The sequence below is a fragment of the Populus euphratica genome, unplaced genomic scaffold (assembly GCF_000495115.2).
Source record: "Populus euphratica unplaced genomic scaffold, PopEup_1.0 scaffold16.1, whole genome shotgun sequence".
Classification (NCBI taxonomy): domain Eukaryota; kingdom Viridiplantae; phylum Streptophyta; class Magnoliopsida; order Malpighiales; family Salicaceae; genus Populus; species Populus euphratica.
This window is the reverse complement of record NW_011499882.1, coordinates 1,004,194-1,022,116: the sequence shown is the minus strand read 5'-3', so window position 1 is coordinate 1,022,116 and position 17,923 is coordinate 1,004,194. Positions and strand designations below refer to the sequence as shown.

General features: G+C 33.2%; 3 protein-coding genes across 4 annotated transcripts; 1 reads left to right on the top strand and 2 right to left on the bottom strand.

Annotated features, from left to right (window-relative positions):
- The first annotated feature begins 138 nt into the window (after window positions 1-138).
- Window positions 139-3,281, top strand: LOC105129614 (GroES-like zinc-binding alcohol dehydrogenase family protein). Its single transcript, XM_011031744.1, has 6 exons — window positions 139-435; window positions 623-690; window positions 1,066-1,302; window positions 1,785-2,075; window positions 2,391-2,578; window positions 2,814-3,281. The coding sequence occupies exons 1-6, from the start codon at window positions 318-320 to the stop codon at window positions 3,004-3,006; spliced, it is 1,095 nt and encodes a 364-aa protein (XP_011030046.1). The 5' UTR covers window positions 139-317; the 3' UTR covers window positions 3,007-3,281.
- A 1,748-nt stretch (window positions 3,282-5,029) lies between these two features.
- Window positions 5,030-15,389, bottom strand: LOC105129612 (zinc finger CCCH domain-containing protein 48). Of its 2 annotated transcripts, XM_011031742.1 has the most exons (10): window positions 15,309-15,389; window positions 8,556-9,092; window positions 8,370-8,465; window positions 7,901-7,990; window positions 7,680-7,781; window positions 7,278-7,424; window positions 7,004-7,123; window positions 6,857-6,916; window positions 5,723-5,820; window positions 5,076-5,591 (listed from the first exon to the last, which is right to left on the bottom strand). In XM_011031742.1, exons 2-10 carry the CDS (start codon window positions 9,045-9,047, stop codon window positions 5,450-5,452), a joined length of 1,347 nt encoding a protein of 448 aa, XP_011030044.1. In that variant the 5' UTR covers window positions 9,048-9,092; window positions 15,309-15,389; the 3' UTR covers window positions 5,076-5,449. The 2 variants fall into 2 exon arrangements, with proteins under 2 accessions (XP_011030043.1, XP_011030044.1); XM_011031741.1 differs by lacking the exon at window positions 15,309-15,389 and having other exon boundaries at window positions 5,030-5,591; window positions 8,556-9,264.
- On the bottom strand, window positions 15,360-17,292 carry NPQ6 (YCF20-like protein (DUF565)). Its single transcript, XM_011031743.1, has 2 exons — window positions 17,186-17,292; window positions 15,360-15,976 (listed from the first exon to the last, which is right to left on the bottom strand). Exon 2 carries the CDS (start codon window positions 15,934-15,936, stop codon window positions 15,469-15,471), a length of 468 nt encoding a protein of 155 aa, XP_011030045.1. The 5' UTR covers window positions 15,937-15,976; window positions 17,186-17,292; the 3' UTR covers window positions 15,360-15,468.
- Between the last annotated feature and the right edge of the window lie 631 nt (window positions 17,293-17,923).

The window sequence follows — 17,923 nt, the reverse complement described above, 5'->3', positions numbered from 1 at the left end:
ATAAAGATATATTTAAAAAATCAGGATAAAATCAATAGCCGACAGTAATGGAATGGATATGGACAATGAGATATGGATGCCAAAGGTGATAAGAAAATAAATAAGCAGAATATGACCGACAGAATCAATTAAGGTGCTTGTTGTCCAACCCTTATCTCTCCTAGTCATCATATCTTTTCGTTTCTTTTTTTCCTTTCTTTATATTTACATCTTTCATGGCCTTGTGAATACAGACTCTTAGTGCTTGTTGATCTCACACCCTAAAGCTTCTGACTTACAGTCTGTGTGTGTCGGCGTTCAAAGAGGATATAGCAAACATGGGCAAAGGAGGGATGTCACATGGGGAAACCAAAGATGGAGAAGAGGAGAACATGGCCGCTTGGCTTCTTGGTGTCAATACTCTCAAGATTCAGCCTTTCAAGCTCCCTTGTCTTGGTACTCACAATCTCTCTCTTTCTGCATCATCTTGCAGTACCAAGTATTATCCAATATTCTTGTTCATGATGTTGTCTGAATATGATATTGTTTATTGACAAATCAATATATATAAATTTCTATTGAGTGCCCTTTGCTTAATTTGATTTACTGTGTGATTGGTCTGTTTGTATTCCGTCATTTTTAGGACCCCATGATGTTAGAGTAAGAATGAAAGCTGTTGGTATCTGTGGAAGTGATGTTCACTATCTTAAGGTATGGCTCAACTTCTCATCAATTGCCTATGCTATCCATGCCATTGATTATTGTGATTTGTGTTCTGTATATTATCTACTCATTGGCTATTTCAGTCGACTCTTGATGGGTAGCTGGGATTATGTAAAAAATGAACCAAAAATCAGTATTTGAGGCATTCATGCACATAATCGAATTCGTAAAGTCTAGGTTCTGTATTCAAGTAATAATCACGGTGCACATTAATAAGTTAGTCCGTTGTTTCCGTGCAAGCAAATGGGGAATTAATGAGTTTAGTTCGAGGTGAAAATGAAGTAAAATGAAAATTATTTATACCAATTACCGGGGTTTCGATGTTGGTGTCTGACAAGTATATTTTTCGGTCATCCTTTTCAGACCATGAAGTGTGCACATTTTGTAGTGAAAGAGCCAATGGTCATTGGGCATGAGTGTGCTGGGATCATAGAGGAGGTTGGAAGTGAGATTAAGAGTCTTGTGCCTGGAGATCGTGTGGCATTGGAACCTGGGATTAGTTGCTGGCGATGCAACCTTTGCAAAGAAGGTCGATACAATCTATGCCCTGATATGAAGTTCTTTGCAACTCCACCGGTTCACGGGTCTCTTGCCAATCAGGTAACAAATATGTTGCATTTCACACTTTAAGTCTGTGTGATCCAATGATAAGAACTACGGTAGTGTAATCATGCATAAGTATGGCCTTGCTTGCACAAGGGATCTTTGTATGCTTAAAGCATCGATGTACTTGGCCGGTTTTAACTTTCTATTCTATGAACATATAATGGAAATATATAACATCATGTTATTAGCTGGACATCCATGTCTGGAGGTTAATGTAACAGTCATGCAGTTTAATGTGTACCGTAAGAACATTGAATAATTCACAAGTCTCGTATCATTGAGCCTCTTGGAAAGTTTCTGTAACCTGTCATTTCCATAGTAATGCGTCAATGATAGGTTTGAACGACTCCTGTTGCCAGTGGTTGAGTCTCTGGAATTGCATATTTTTTACGTTGTTTGAAGAAATGAATGGGGTGCAGATGGATTTACCGGGGAAATAGAGATAGCGTTGACGATTCTTTCATTCTTGTCAACAGGTGGTGCATCCTGCAGACCTGTGTTTTAAACTGCCAGATAATGTCAGCTTGGAGGAAGGGGCAATGTGTGAGCCTTTAAGTGTTGGAGTTCATGCTTGCCGTCGAGCTAATATTGGTCCAGAAACAAATGTGTTGGTCATGGGAGCTGGACCCATAGGACTTGTTACGCTGCTAGCAGCTCGTGCTTTTGGAGCACCCAGAATTGTCATTGTGGATGTGGACGGCTATCGTTTATCTGTCGCCAAGGATCTTGGTGCTGATGAAATTGTTAAAGTTTCAACAAATCTTCAGGTTTCTTGTGCATATATTTCAAGTTTTTCTCATTACGCAGTAGAATCTTAACCTCATTCACATATTATTAAGAATTATGACAAGTTTGTCTCTTGTTAGCATAGAAAGAACTATAGAATAACCCAACAGCCTAAAATCTTCATGAATCGATCCAGATGGTAAATGGATTGGTAATTCGATAACAGATGTATCCAGCCTGGGGTTTTTTCTGCTTTAAAGACAACCTGAAACAACCCAAATCAAAGTTGTACCCCTTTCATTTCCATTTTATTCTCGAACTACCAAAAACATTCTCTTCTGATCAAAATTTTACAGGATGTAGATCAAGAAGTGGTATTGATACATCAAGCTATGGGGACTGGAGTGGATGTCACTTTTGATTGTGCAGGCTTTAACAAAACCATGTCAACAGCCCTGAGTGCCACTAGGCCAGGAGGAAAAGTTTGCCTTGTAGGGATGGGTCACAATGAGATGACTGTCCCTCTAACTCCAGCTGCTGCAAGGTAATTGATAGTACTTCCTTTTCTTCTAGTCTTTCGGTTAAGGCTATGGTCATGGAGTGGAATTGTTATACGGTGGATAAATGAAAGCTCTTGGTGCAGAAAAGGAAAGCAAGATGAGAATATCTCACTAAGAATTTACAAATGAACTCCGAGTGTCAATACTATAGGGGTGCCTCATATATCACTGTTCACATTTATTGAGAATTTCATGTGCTTTGGCTCTTTGCTATTTCAGGGAGGTTGATGTCATCGGTGTCTTCCGCTACAAGAACACATGGCCACTATGCATTGAGTTTTTGAGTAGTGGTAAAATCGACGTAAAACCCCTGATAACTCACAGGTTTGGATTCTCCCAGAAGGAGGTTGAGGAAGCTTTTGAGACCAGTGCTAGCGGCAGTACTGCCATCAAGGTCATGTTTAATCTGTAAAATCAGCTGAGAACTTATCCTATGAGAATACTAAAAAAAAATATAAAGAAGGAAAGAGAGCGATGGGAAAATATGCAAAAAGAATCTTGTAAGGGGCTTATATAATTAGTGAACTTTTCTAAATAATGACGTGATGCCATCTGTACATTTGCTCTTATTTCTTGTAATGTCTGTTTGGTACATTTATAAGGTTTTACATGTAGCTGTAAATTATGAGAATTTCTCTGACGAGAGGAGAGACGATTGAAATTGTCGACGATGTTTTTCCATTATCATCTAGGGCGACTGCTCTCTGCATTTCCAATCTTTTCGCTTGCTGTTTCATTTGATTTGTTGCTGGAGGAATGTCCTGTATAGCAGCAAATTTCTCCTTTTCCTTATCTTTTAGCTGTGGTGTAACTGCTACGGAAACAAGAACCATGGCATGAGTTGCACAACTGTGGTGGTGCACGGCTAAGTACTCCAGGCTGTTGTGTTCGAGTACTAGTACAGAAGGTACAAAAGTAATTATATTTGAAGAAAAATCTTAGTCGTGCCCATTAGGGTAAGCATCCCTGTCACCTTTCAGCAATTGGTGTTTGGTGATCATCATAAGATCAAGATATTTTACTTAAAGATAGCTTCTTGGTTGAAGTTTCGAAGCAAAACAGAAGCTTCCAATATTAATAGTAAAAAAATCAAAAAAGCAGATCAGAGTTGCAAGTCGGGATTCTGAATGATCGTTTTTGGTTTGATTTGAGGAATACAGAATTGGTACAGCAATGCCAAGACCAGTAACAGCAGTCCTGAATCATTGAAGCAACTATGAAGCAGCATCTGTACAGAGCACTCAAGGCGGCCATTTAACGGTAGCCATGAATCCTTTGAGTAACAGTGCAATTTTCAAATGTTTTCTCTAAAGCGCGTGCTGTTAATTGTCTACTCCTTTCTGTCCAAACAGGTCAGAGTTTGTGTGGGACTGTAGGTAGACCTTTTTTTAATAGCTCCCGAGGCATTAACCGGGGTCTGTATCAGGCTGATGATATTTGTGTGGGACTGTAGGTAGACCTTTTTTTAATAGCTCCCGAGGCATTAACCGGGGTCTGTATCAGGCTGATGATATTTGGAGCACAGGAGTTAATCTCTGCGTTCTGTTTCCAGCTAGGGGAGCCACTATTTTGGGCTAGGACTTGGTCTAGGATAGCTGATGCATTAAGGGAAGAGGATCTGTGGTTTCAACCGTATCCTTGGGGTGAAATATCCGAATCTGCAAAGGAGTTAGTCAGGGATTGTCTGTATGGATCCCTCGTGAAGGCTAAGCGCTCAGCACTTCCTAAAGAACGTAGTTTTTTCATCCTTTTTCTGTTCTGTTGAACTTATTGAAATATTGATGAGGATGCTGCTTCACTTTTAACAACAATGCATGCTCTCTAGAACTTAAAAAAGAAACTGCAGCAGGAAAACTTCATTGCGTTCTAAATTCTGATGTGTTATTTTTAATATAACGTGCAAATGACCAGCCTTAGAGTCGAGAAATTTCTCCTGTCACCGATTGTTTGAGTCTGATCAGCGTGGTAAGCCTATATTGCCTGCTAGTGAATCTCTCCAGTCAATAATTATTTCTTTTCGCAGATCTGTCCTGGATCGACACAGGACCCCAGATAACTCACTGGTTTGGATTCTCCCGTAAGTAAGTCGAAGACCCCTCGAAACCAGTGTTCACAGTGGTTTAATCTGTCCAGATTTGTTACAGGCTGAGAAAACTGTTTGAACGCTACGGAAACAGAGAACAAGTAATTCATTGAAAGTTCATCAATGAGCGTTCCTGCCCTGAATTTTCCACATCAATTTACAATCCACCCCGCTACAAAGAAGCAAGAACAATTACACACGGGACACGCATGCTCCTGTCAGCTTTCATCACATACCATACAAAGGAATCACCTTTTGAATCATCTTATGCTGCTATTTAGCTCCCCCAAGCACCAACTTTTGACCATAACTGCCCAACCAAATCTCACACTAGGAAAAATAACACCCAAAGTTAAAAGAAACCACCAGGTAAAGATATACAAATATGTACAGTATCTGTGAGTGCTGCAGAGAGGGTTGCGACTGAAAATTTGATCATCAGTAACTCCTATTCTACATTCCTGAAGACATTGCAGAGAAAGTTGCAAAAGATAAGGAACTCTTTCCAAATTATTTTGGAACTCAATTGACATACAATGATCAAAACACCGCCAATGCTATGAGCTTCAGTATGACTTGGATATCAGCAACGTGTTTCTTCTTTCTGTAACTATGGCACTCTATAACAGAAGGAACCCAAAACTAGCAATCTCTTCTTAATTTATTCCTCCCGCAAACTTACATCACATGAGAACCCCGTAAAAGAAAAGGTTACAATTAAATTATTGAGAAGGAAAAATGCATGATGACACATAAAAAGTAGAAGTGGTCATCAAGTTGTGGCAGTTGGTACAGCGACAGAATTCCACACTCTCACTTGACCAGTGCCATCGCCAGTGAAAAATAGGCCCCCAGGACCAGTTTGAATGGCACGAATCTCTTGTTTGGCAAACATTTTGCCCTTTTCTGAGAAACTGAACATGGTAAAAGGCATTAAAATTAAGAACCGCAAGTCTGAACAAAAGGAATATGCAAAGAAACAAAATAAAAGTCGACACACAAAACTAGGATTAACAAAAAGAAAAGGCAATTGCTGAAAACTCACGATGGTAAATCATAGAGGTGGACTGAATTGTCATTACTGGAGCATAGCAAGACTGGCTTGCCTTCCGGATCATGCATCCCACAAAGGGTAAGCAGGCCCTGCAGAAGGTAGGTAGTTAAGTCAATGAACTATCCTCTTGTCCATGAATATGATTTGAAAAGAACTGAATCACTATTAGAAGGATAAAAAAGATCTTTTCATGGCATGACCATCTTATCATGAACATAAAGGTTTTGATGTTTCTGCAATCAACATCCATTCATCAGAACCCAAGAGTGACGTGCTTATATAATTCATAAATACTATCAATGTGACAATTTATAAATACTCTAATAAATCCAGGCCATTATTGAACCTTCCTTGTGAGACCTCACAAAGCTACACTATACAAACAAACAACCAATGGTTCAGGCACAGAACTTTATTGAGATCTAAGTAATACAGAGTCTTACAGAACAAAAGAAGCAAGATTGATGACCTCGTATGGACAATGGTATTTCTGTAATTTCAGATTTGCTGGAAAATGTGAAAAAAGGTTAATTTCAATTTAGTATTCTACCGGTCCTAAAGTAAGGGTTTTTTTATTCTAAATAGATTTCTTCTATAGATTAATTAGTCCATGTGGGACTACGAGTACCAGTATCTCTATATAAATGTTATGTAGTATTTGATATTTAAAGACGGTTGATGAATAAAATTCCAACAATTTGCTGTCGATTGTGTGACTCAATTTCCCTTAGGTATGACTCCTAAGAACCAAAACTCAGGTTTTTCTATCCTCTAGGTGTGGCTCCAAGAATCCTATCCTGCCCACATTCTCAAATTCCAGCAGAAATCCACAAAAACACAGCCCTAAAAAAGCCTCTAAATGTCAGATTCAGAGCAGTGCCCCTAACAATTAGAAGACCACATGCAACAATAAGACAACATCCCAAATATAAAAGGCTATCATGGTCATGAATGAAGGTCATGTTTCTAGTAACATCTTGAATGACTGGATGCCCAGAAACAGACACCAGGGACTCAGATCAAATTCATCAACATGCTCACCAAGTCATTTTTACATCAATATTCTATTGATATCCACATACTGAAATTCATTGAAAAATAAACAAGTGGAACTCCATAACCTACATGTTCTTCATTGTGAGTGAATGTTACTTCTAAGTTTCCACTTTCTGTAGCAGCCCACACCTGAAACAAAAAATATTGAGAGAACAACTAAATAACCTTATCCCAGTAAAAGGGGAAACGAGATGCATAATATTAATATACGCAAACCTTTATTGTTTGGTCCAACGAGCATGATAGAAGAAACTGTTCCCAGCATAGTAGTGACATGACTACTGAAGTATGATCTGTCAGCGTCTGTATACATTGCAAAGTTTCAAGGTTCCAGACCTAAGAAAAAGTGCATGATGAAGTAATTGTTAAAAGAAAAGGCAGAAGAAAAGTACATGGGAGAATCAAACCTACTATACTAAGTTCTAACAACCACTGGAGGTCCTGCATTAAAACAAAAGATAAAATTCCACATGGCACCAAACCAACTTACTTTTATAGAATGGTCCATGGAGCCAGAGTAGAGTCTATTAGCTCCGACAACTAAAGAAACAACGGCCATTTTGTGATCCTTTAGTGATACAGCTGGTTCAAAGTTGTAGGTAGCTGCATTGAATTTCCATACCAATATTGACCCATCCTACACCAAAGAAAATTCAGTGGTCAAAGTTATTTCTCAATTCAATTCCAAACAATCTAGCATGCACAAACACCCACCCATACAATATTAGTCTAGGCATAACTATGTGAGAGTATGTATAATGCAAACAAAATCTCTAACAGGATGAAAAAGATACTTTCCAACATTAAAAATAATGGCGGACAGTACATGGTGAGAGCATGAGAAAAAATAGAACTTTAAGGATAATCCATGACCATGAAAGAAGAAGATTACCTGCGTACCAGCAAATAACAAATCATTGCCCACAACCAGAGCATACACTTGTCCAATAGGCCCATTAAGACTTAGGTCAGTGTTAGTTTGTGTGTTCCACGCCTGCAAAAGAATTGTGTTAGAGCCATTCCCATGGAGGTAACTTTGTTCTGAACATTGTTATAAATTAGGTTTAGAGTCATAAAATGGAAGGCAAGAACAATGAGAGAAGCTTGCCTAACCTTGACAACATTTGGAAGGCCAACAAAAATCCAAGGACCTTCACTAATCAAGCAACCAACCTCACCACCAAGATTAATCACACCCATACACTGCCAAAACAACAGAGGCAAACAACATTCATATAGCAAGTTTTTCACTAAACATTTAGATGAGCAAAAAAAAAAAAACAGTTGATAAAGGTAATATTTTCCATAAAAAATAATAATTTTTTACATACTATAAAAAGGAAAATGGTGAAACTTGAAGCAACTCCCAGCTGGTATCTTGCTTTTAAATATCTCAATATAATCATAGTCTTAGCTTTAACAGAAATTGGATAATTGATCCAATACAAACATTAGAAACATCAATTTGAAACACCAGCACTCCAATCAAAAGCACATCATTAAAATTCAATTACAATCATAACCTTCATGTCTACTGAAAAAATTAACCAAATTCAAACTGAAAAACAAGTAAAACTCCAACCTGTCCAGACTGGCAATCCCAAACTCTAACAGTCTCATCTTTACTCCCTGTATACAGCTTATCAGACCCAGATGGTAATGCAATCCCACTAATCACCTGCACACATCAAAAAGCACAAAATCAATCACCAAATCCAAAACCCACAAAAACAGATTTCCAAAACCCTCACAAAAAAACAAACTCAACCTTTTGATGCCCTTCAAGTTGAGTCAACAAAGAAAACCCATCACCTAAACTCCAAGAATGCAAATACCTACACTTATCACCAAAACTACAATTCTCTTGTATCCAAAAATTACACACTTTCTCCACACTTACCCTTTTCACCCCTCTAACATCACCTTTATTTCCAAATCGCCCCCAACTATTACTATAATTACTACTACCACCCCTCCTTCCTGAAAACGAGGACGAATCATTTCCCGCAAACCCTCTCTTCGCTCCTCCTCCCCCGTTCACAGACGCATGCGGCAGCGGTGCTGGAAGTTCACGGTGGAGAAACGGACATGGGAATCTATTGCACTTTCCAGCTCTCCAGTGGTAACAGACCTTCTGGTTCTGCTGATGCTGATGGTTATGCTGATTTGACGTGTCGTTCACTGATTTCCCGCCTCCTAATCTGTGAAAAACTCGCTTGTTTGTGTTGGTGGTGTTGCCTCCGTTATAGTCCAAATCCATTGATTCAAGATTGGATTTTTCGAACCGAAATCTTCGAATTGAACCTGATCATGAAAAAACCTAACTCAATTGTTCGAATTCGTAGGGAATTTAGGGTTTAATTAGAAACCCTAATTCTGGAGTTCTTGTGAGAGATTTTGATTTGGGGATTCTTTTTTTTTATTTTGAAGACTGAAGGAAGCGTGAAGTTCACGATGATGTGGAATTTACCATATTATCCTTTCAATGAGAGTATTTATCGTAACGGATCTGTTTCCTGTTGTATTGGGGAATTGACACGTGTTTGATGACGTATGGTGTGTTGTCATCGAGTGGTAGGAATGAGACTGATAGAATACATTGCAGCACATGACAGCAAATCCGATTTGAAAAGGATTTAATTTTGATTTAGGAATACCCATGCTAGAACTTAGAATATCCCAATCTTTGAAATAAAAGTATGGTATCACGGAGCACAGCAGAGATAAATATAAACGGGAGAGGAATAAAAATATAAATAGAAAGTAAATATTTTTTATAACATTCTCACAATTTTAAAATAAATTTATATATTTTTAAAATAAAAAATAATATCGAGTATTGATCTAACTAAATTTGAATAGATATGTAATTGATCAATTAACTTAATTAAACTCAATTCAAATCAAGCTTGAATGAGTTAAAATTAAAAAATTAAAAAATATATTATTTTAAATAAAAATTATAAAACCAAGTTAACAATACGCTTCAATAACTATGATTAAATAACTTAGACTATTTTTTAAAATAAAATCCCAATCCAAGTACTAGAACTATGATTAAAGATGGATATGAAGATTCATTTGTTAAATGTGGAGGAAACCATGTAACTGTACATACATACACATGGTAAATACTAGCTCATTGGCCGGCTACATTTTAGGCTATATTTATTTTTTTCAAACATAAAAAAATATATTAAAAGCATCAGGGAATTTTTAGTAATGTGATTAAACTCGGATATGCGGATAAATCTTGAAAACAATTTTACTTGAAAACCTGTATGGTGTCAGTTTCTAATTAAATTATAGTAGAGCTAATTTGACGTGAATTAGTTGATTTCATGAATTTAAAAATAATTTAGATAATTAATAAAAATATAATTTAGTTTATAAAAAAATCAAGATTAATTTTTTTTAAAATATTGAGATAATGATACATTGGATGATCTCAATTACCTTTTATAACTTGATCTATGCATTCAAATAGATTTAATAATTATTTTTTTTCAAAACAACTTTTACTTAAAAATATAATAAAAAATAGATGCTCATAGTTTTTTTTATAAACCATGAAATGAAATAGATATTCAAGATTATGATTATAAAAACTCCGTTATAATCTAACCCATCCAACAATAAAAAGAGGATATCTTTATTTTTAATTCGGGGATAAAAATGGATGGGGATAAAAAAATAATAGATAAATGTATGAGAAGGATGAAATTAAATTAAAAAAAAGTTGTAAGACATTAATTAATTGAGAAGAAAATGATAAGGGACAAATTGGGAAAAAAAACTAAACTAAATGGGATCAATGTATAAAATTAAAAAATTAGGCTATATAAATAGCTACTTTTCTTCTCTTTGCAGCTGGTTTTAAAGCTGAGGAGGGGGTTTAATATTTCTTTCAAATTATTTCTAAATTCATTCCAAAAATAGAGAAATTAAGTGTAATTAGAGAAGTTGAGATATATTTAGGGATCAAAAGGGGTGATTAAGGAATTATAGAGTTATTTTGAAATGAAAAAAAAAAATCAAAAGCTAGGGTTTAAGGAGAAGGAGAAGATTACTTAGGGTTTTCCTGCATTCCTCCTTGAAACATTCTTCCATTGAAATAATGGACATATTACATGTAATTAAGTGTTATAATTTAATGTTTTGGTGAGGAAATGCAATTATTTATATTATTTAAAATTAGAGATTTATTTTGTAAATTATGTAATGATGAAATTTATGACTTGTTGATGATTATAAGCATGTGTTAAGATTAGGTAATTGATTAATTTTTTTTATAAAAAGGAAAGAAACAAACTCCTTCCTGTTAGTGGTCACTTTTGGCCAAGGGGAAGAAATGGGAAAGAAATTTAAAAAATTATATAACTAACTAAAATTATGCTAAATAGCATGTGTATAAATGTAAATGGAGAGTAAAAATAAAAAAATTTAAAGTGAGAGAAAGAAATCCTTCCATACCCTTTCCATTAATTTCAACCAAGATTAGCATATAAGAGAGGGTGAGATCCTTCCATACCCTTTCCATTGATTTCAACCAAGATTACCAAAAAAGAGAGGGTTGAGCTTTGTCCTTGACAACGAGGTAAACATATTTATTTAGCATTAATTAATGTGTTCTATGATGATGATGATGATGATGATAATAATAATAATAATAATCAATAAAAAATTGTATCTCCTGACAAATAAGAAATTCAGTTAAGCATGTGGTAGAATATCAAATAAAAAAATACAAGAATCATATTGAGTTATATTAATTTTAAATTGAAAATTTCATATAAAAAAAATTAATTCTTATGGTGAATAAACAATTATTGATTCATTAATGTTGGTAATATAAGTGAGTCTATGAAGTTAAACCAGCAGCAAAGAACTAGACAACGAGGTAAACATATTTATTTAGCATTAATTAATGTGTTCTATGATGATGATGATGATGATGATAATAATAATAATAATAATCAATAAAAAATTGTATCTCCTGACAAATAAGAAATTCAGTTAAGCATGTGGTAGAATATCAAATAAAAAAATACAAGAATCATATTGAGTTATATTAATTTTAAATTGAAAATTTTATATGAAAAAAAAATTAATTCTTATGGTGAATGGACAATTAGTGATTCATTAATCTTGGTAATATAAGTGAGTCTATAAAGTTAAACCAGCAGCAAAGAACTAGACAAGCGCACAAGCATAAGGTAAGTTTTCAACACCTTAAAATAATTTATAGTTTATTTCAATAATTCTATAAGGAATTTCTTTTAATTGTAATTTTAGTGTAAACTTGTGAAATAAAAAGGACACAAATAATATCCTTTTGAATCGGCGTGATGAAAGATTATTTCTTAGTTACTGAAAATAATACCATGTTGAATGAGCATGTCAAAAGATTATTTCTTAATTAATAAAAATAATGCTCTCTTGAATGGACATGTCAAAAGATTTTTTTTTTGTCAAAGAAAATAATATCATGTTTAATGAGCGAATCAAATGTTATTTATTGACTAATAAACTAGCTAAGAATGTTATTTCTTAATTAATAAAAATGATACTTAGTTAAGGATTGGTATTGACGTGAACATATTGATGATAAGTTGCTTCATTAAATGATACAATTAAAGTATTATTGAGTATGAATTAAATAATTTTTTTTTGTTTATTTACTGTGAAGTGTTAATTTAATTAATGAATTGAATTTAATGCAATGAATCTTACTTAATGTATATATATCATACAAATATTTTGCTAAATACCTCGCACTCTCGAGCTCAAAATGAGATGCATAGATAAAAGTCTAGATAAAAGTCTTTTATTAAATTAATTATGTATTTGGAGGAATTAATATTTTATTATTATGTAACCTTTTTGTGTTGAAGAATTTAAATATTTAAAGAATTTAAATATTTAAATTATCTTTTGTAGACAATGTAATTATAGATATTGTCCTTATTAAGTTAACATATAATTTTGTTGTATGCTAGATTAAACTATCTATTTTCTTAAGAAATTGATGCTTGTTGAGAACTAATTAGTTTTAAAATTTTGTTATATGGAATATTATAATGAGTTGTGAAGTTAAGTATAATGGGATGGGCATTTATGATTGCTATTTGCAAGTTGAGAAATTCTTTGAGTTCATAATTTGGTATTAAAAATATAAAGAGGACCTTGTCAAAAATTTAATATTAAAAAATTTATATCAAATAAAATCAACACATATGTGTGCAAATATGTTTTTTTTATTTTATTTTTATAGACATAACCTTATATAAAATAGGAAAAAACCATTCATTAAGTTTATTTCTCAACCAATTTAACATCAAATGATGAAATTAAAAAATTATTTTTTCAATTACTATCAATATTAAGTAAAAGACAGAATTTCCTTTAAGATCATGATTAAGTCGTTGAAGTCAAGCTTTAAGAGTGAATTCTTTTTTTATATAAGAAAAATAATCCTAGTATTGTTTTGCTTTTAAACAGATTTTGATTATTTAAATTTGCAAAAAAAAAAAAACAAATAGTATTAACCTCAAACAATCAAAAAATGGCTAGAATAATATTAACCTCAAACAATCAAAAAATGGCTAATCTACAAAAATTGAAAAAGGTCAAGTATAAAAAGTATTGTAGGAAAAAACAGCAAAGTTTTTGTATCAATCCATAATAATTGATTCAGATAAATATTTTAAACTTAAGTTAATATTTTAAATTTATAGCTCATGAAATTACATATCTAATAATTAAAAAATATAATTTTCAATCAATTTAATATTAAAGAATAAAATTTGAAAAGAATCTCCAAATTAAAATACTTACCAAACCCAAAAAAAAACAATGATAAAATTTTTAGCATCAACTATAAAAGAAGAAAAAATCAAGAAGGTGAAGTCAGATTCAAAAACAATTTTAAATAAAAAAAATAAGGACCGAATGTAATAGCTAAAAAATTAAAAGATAATAAAATTGAAAACATAATCAAATTTGAGAAACTCATTAAAATAAAACAAATAAAAATAAAATAAAGGAGGAATGAAATCAAAACAACAAATAACTTGAAGGGCTGATCTGCAAATTTGAAGGGTTGGATATGGATTTTCAGGAGGAAAGAAAAAAGAAAAGAACAACAGCAACGTGGATCTATTAGTTTGGATCTATCAATCACACGCGTCATAAAGAGAGGAAAGGGAGACCAAGACGAATTGAATGATATGATAGAATAATAATTTCAACCATTGACATTAATCTCATACACCACTTAAAGACAATAAAGTGTCTAACATATTCGTGCATGTAATGCATGAATTAATAACTTTTATTTTTTATATAATTTATGAAAATACCACATTTCTTCTATAGCCAAAAAATTATTATAAAAAAATCATTGTGAATTAATAACAAGCCCTTTTAGTTAAGCTTTTAAAAATTTGATTCTAAAGAGAAGAAAATCATTACATCATAGGAAAAAAATATAAAATACCAAAAAACACCCTAGACCTAGTTTTTTTTTTGTGTATAAGGGCAGTAATATTTCTCTACAATACTCATGACCTAGTTTTTTTTTTTTGGTGTATAAGGGCAGTAATATTTCTCTACAAAATAATAATAAATAGACTTAGATGTCTCTGAACAATCTTAAAATGACAAATGAATTAAGAAAGAAAACATTTTTACTCTTTAAAAAGCAGTTTAATGTAAAAAAAAAAAATCATCAATTTACTATTCCCATAATAAAAAAGACATGTATAATACCTTTTCCATATTATTAATAATTTTTTAAATATGTTTGTTTAGGTAAAACTCCTAAGGTTAATTTATTTGGTGTGAATTAGGGTTATAATCCATTTGTTTATGCAGTCAACCGCGGCACAACACATACACACAATTAATGGTGGGAGACATCTATGCACCCTCTCTTTTATCTTTTAAAAGTCTCTATTAATTTTTATGGATCCTTCCATCAATTGTTCTTACCAATACAATTAAATAACATATAATATTATGCAAAACAAATGTTACAACTTTTAAACAGACAGACCTACTTAACTTCGCTCAACTCTTATCTAGTTCATTAACTAATTTAAATTGCTTGATTAATTTTGATCAAGTTTAAGGTATGATATGCATGGATTTAATTGAAAAATAATCAAGGATTAAATTATAATTTACTATAAAATATAAGGCAAAAAAATTCATGCCTTAATAAGTCATCGTTTAAACTTCATGCTTTAAGATAAGTTTAAAATTACATACCATATATCTAACACTCTCAAGTCTAAAAAGAAAATAAATAAATTAAATTTATAATTGTAAAATATAAACAAATGAGGTTAGATACACTTATGATTCAAATCCGAGCCAACTATATGCATGAACACTGCTAATCATACACGTATGATATTAAGACAAAATTAGTAGAAGGACCTTTAAACTACAAAAGAAAGAATACAAGGACGTAAAGAAAGAATGCAGGGACGAACCACACCATTAACGCATATGAATTACATATTTACGAAACAAAAAAGTGGGTGTCTGCGTTCTGAAAAGTAAATAATAAATCAAGCTTAAAAGCATAATTAACAACTATTGTAACTCGAAAGTAAGCTTTACAGAACCAAAATGTCTCAAAAAGACGAGTGACTCAAATGGTTTCGTCAGCATAATTAACTAGCAAGCTTGAAAGCATCAATGAAGAGGCCATAAGTGAATCCCATCTTGAAATTGTTGAGAAGAGCAATGGGGAAGGTTACCTTCGGCCGGCTGTAATAAAACCTGGTCACATACTCCGTTAATAAAACACATACCACAGCAGCGATCACATCATTTACTCCTAATGCTCCAAATGACAGAGAAATTGTTTGTGCCACATAAAAGCCACCTAACAAGGAAATTCCCCCAAAGAGAGCCCTCCTTGATGGCCTACGAAAATAGTTCCTCGAGAGCTCGGGAATGGTTCTGATGATATCAATTAGCCTTCGAGGCCCTTCATTCTCTTGCACAGCTCGGATCCTGAGGCGGCGGGTTGAGGATCTGAAAACAGAAGTTCCATATTTTATACTGGAAACTCTTCTCTGAGGAGCAAACCCCAATTTGAGGGGGCACGTTGTGATCAAACTCACATACTGTGCCATTATATAGTATGCTGTTGAATTGTCAATCAGAATACATATCCTGGAAAGTAAAACAGTTTGCCAGTGAGGCCTTGAAATGCATGAGATCTTTCCAGCAAAGGAAAACAAACAAACACATGCAAAAATAGAGAGGTGCAGTCATTCCTTACCCTCTTTGTTGAGGAAAAAAGTGGGAACATAAAAACTTTTAAGGCCTTACGAGGGGAAAAAATGTCTTGTTGGATCAAAACTAGGGAAAAATTGAAAACAGGATTCGGGTCCTTATGATGTCATATCCACTAAATGGACTAAGTAAGAATTGACTTACTATCAAGATTGAATTGAAAGTCTTAAGTAGGTGATGATTCTAATCTTAAAGTCGTCCATGCTGCAGAATACAAAAGCTTGAAGATGGGTTTGAAGGAGGTGCTTTCAAGTATGTGATGTGATCATAAATGATTATTTCGCATTAAGTTAAGGATTTTCAAGAGATTCCTCATTGCTGCAGAATACAAAAGCTTGAAGATGGGTTTGAAGGAGGTGGTTTCAAGTATGTGATGTGATCATAAATGATTATTTCGCATTAAGTTAAGGATTTTCAAGAGATTCCTCATTCTCGGTTAATCTATTTGAAAATATGGGGCTTCGTTCATGCTGAGAATGTCAACAGAGAACAAAAATGTCTTGGTGGATTTACTTTTCAAAACCAATTATGTCCAAACGTTAAATAGTCTCATAATCAATATTGATGGAATTTGTTTTGTAGAAGAGTGGTTCTGTCACTAAGACCTAGACACTGTGCTCATAAAATCCTGCTCCAATTTGATAGCAAAATTCTAAGCACCATATCCCAATAAAATTCTAAACCACAGATCTAATTTTAGTTTAAATGGAATCTGGCGCATAAACACAAAAAGAAATCACAAAAAAAAAAAACACAAACACAAACAATAAGCAACAAGCAATTACAGCATCTATATGGCAATTACTAAACTAATCCCAATCATTCTATTCAGTAGCTATGACTTGAAGGAAAAATTGCTGAATCAAAATTTCTTTTCTCCTTCCACCGTTTTCTAAAAAAACAACCACAGAAGAAGATTTTAAAGACAGCATAACAAAAAAGAATCAAACTAGAAAAGGGAAAGAACCCACGTAGTAGAATTCATTGCATAAGCATAAAAACCAGAACTTGAGGAATAAGAGGTACCAAACTTGAGAAAAGAATCAAACTTTACGATGAAGAGAGAGAATACAGAAATGGGTTTACCTAAAAATCCAAGACCAGAGGCTTTTCGAGCTCCATTACTGCGTTTCTCTATTCACCAGGGGTACCAAATTGGCTGAACGAGTGTGGGAGAGACTTGAGTAGCCAAAATGGTAAATCTCACATCAATCCCGTAAAGCTAAGATAATTATGACTTTAGTCCTCGCACAAACGATTTTCTGAATTAGATCCTAACATATGATGCATGTCAATGGCTTTTGAGCTCTAAGTAATAGGGATAATAATTTCACCTGATTCAGTAAGCAACCGATGTTGTATCATTTATCTAGTTGACTGCAACTAGCCTTCGCCCAGTTTCACATATAACGTGTCTTTTTACCTATTTTTATCATGACATCTATATTTAATAAAAAATTCCCTCATTTATAGTTGACGGATTGTCTTGGAGTTCAACTGGTTTTTATCATGACATATATATATATATATATATATATATATATGTTTATTTTTAATATTTATCTATTTTTTATTTGGTTTTTTATCAGAAAATTTCCAAAAATTTTAGTTATCGAAAGAGCTGATTTACTAATGTTATTTTATTTCTAATTTTTATTTTTATAATTATTAATTAACCTACTAAGTTAAGGAATCTTATTAAAAATTAAATTGACTGCATTTAACTTAGGGAATGCTATTGAATTTTAAATGAACTACAAGTAATCATTTTCATTGATAATTATTGGTTAAGAATAATTAAATTGATTACAACTAATCATTTTC

Coding starts and splice junctions, on each gene's coding strand:
- LOC105129612 (XM_011031742.1), bottom strand. CDS start 9,047: ATGGATTTGGACTATAACGGAGGCAACACCACCAACACAAACAAGCGA. Junction 7,782..7,900: donor GCCTTCCAAATGTTGTCAAG/GTTAGGCAAGCT, acceptor ATTCTTTTGCAG/GCGTGGAACACACAAACTAA. Junction 6,917..7,003: donor CGTTGGACCAAACAATAAAG/GTTTGCGTATAT, acceptor TTTTTGTTTCAG/GTGTGGGCTGCTACAGAAAG.
- LOC105129614 (XM_011031744.1), top strand. CDS start 318: ATGGGCAAAGGAGGGATGTCACATGGGGAAACCAAAGATGGAGAAGAG. Junction 2,076..2,390: donor AAGTTTCAACAAATCTTCAG/GTTTCTTGTGCA, acceptor AAAATTTTACAG/GATGTAGATCAAGAAGTGGT. Junction 2,579..2,813: donor CTAACTCCAGCTGCTGCAAG/GTAATTGATAGT, acceptor TTGCTATTTCAG/GGAGGTTGATGTCATCGGTG.
- NPQ6 (XM_011031743.1), bottom strand. CDS start 15,936: ATGGCACAGTATGTGAGTTTGATCACAACGTGCCCCCTCAAATTGGGG.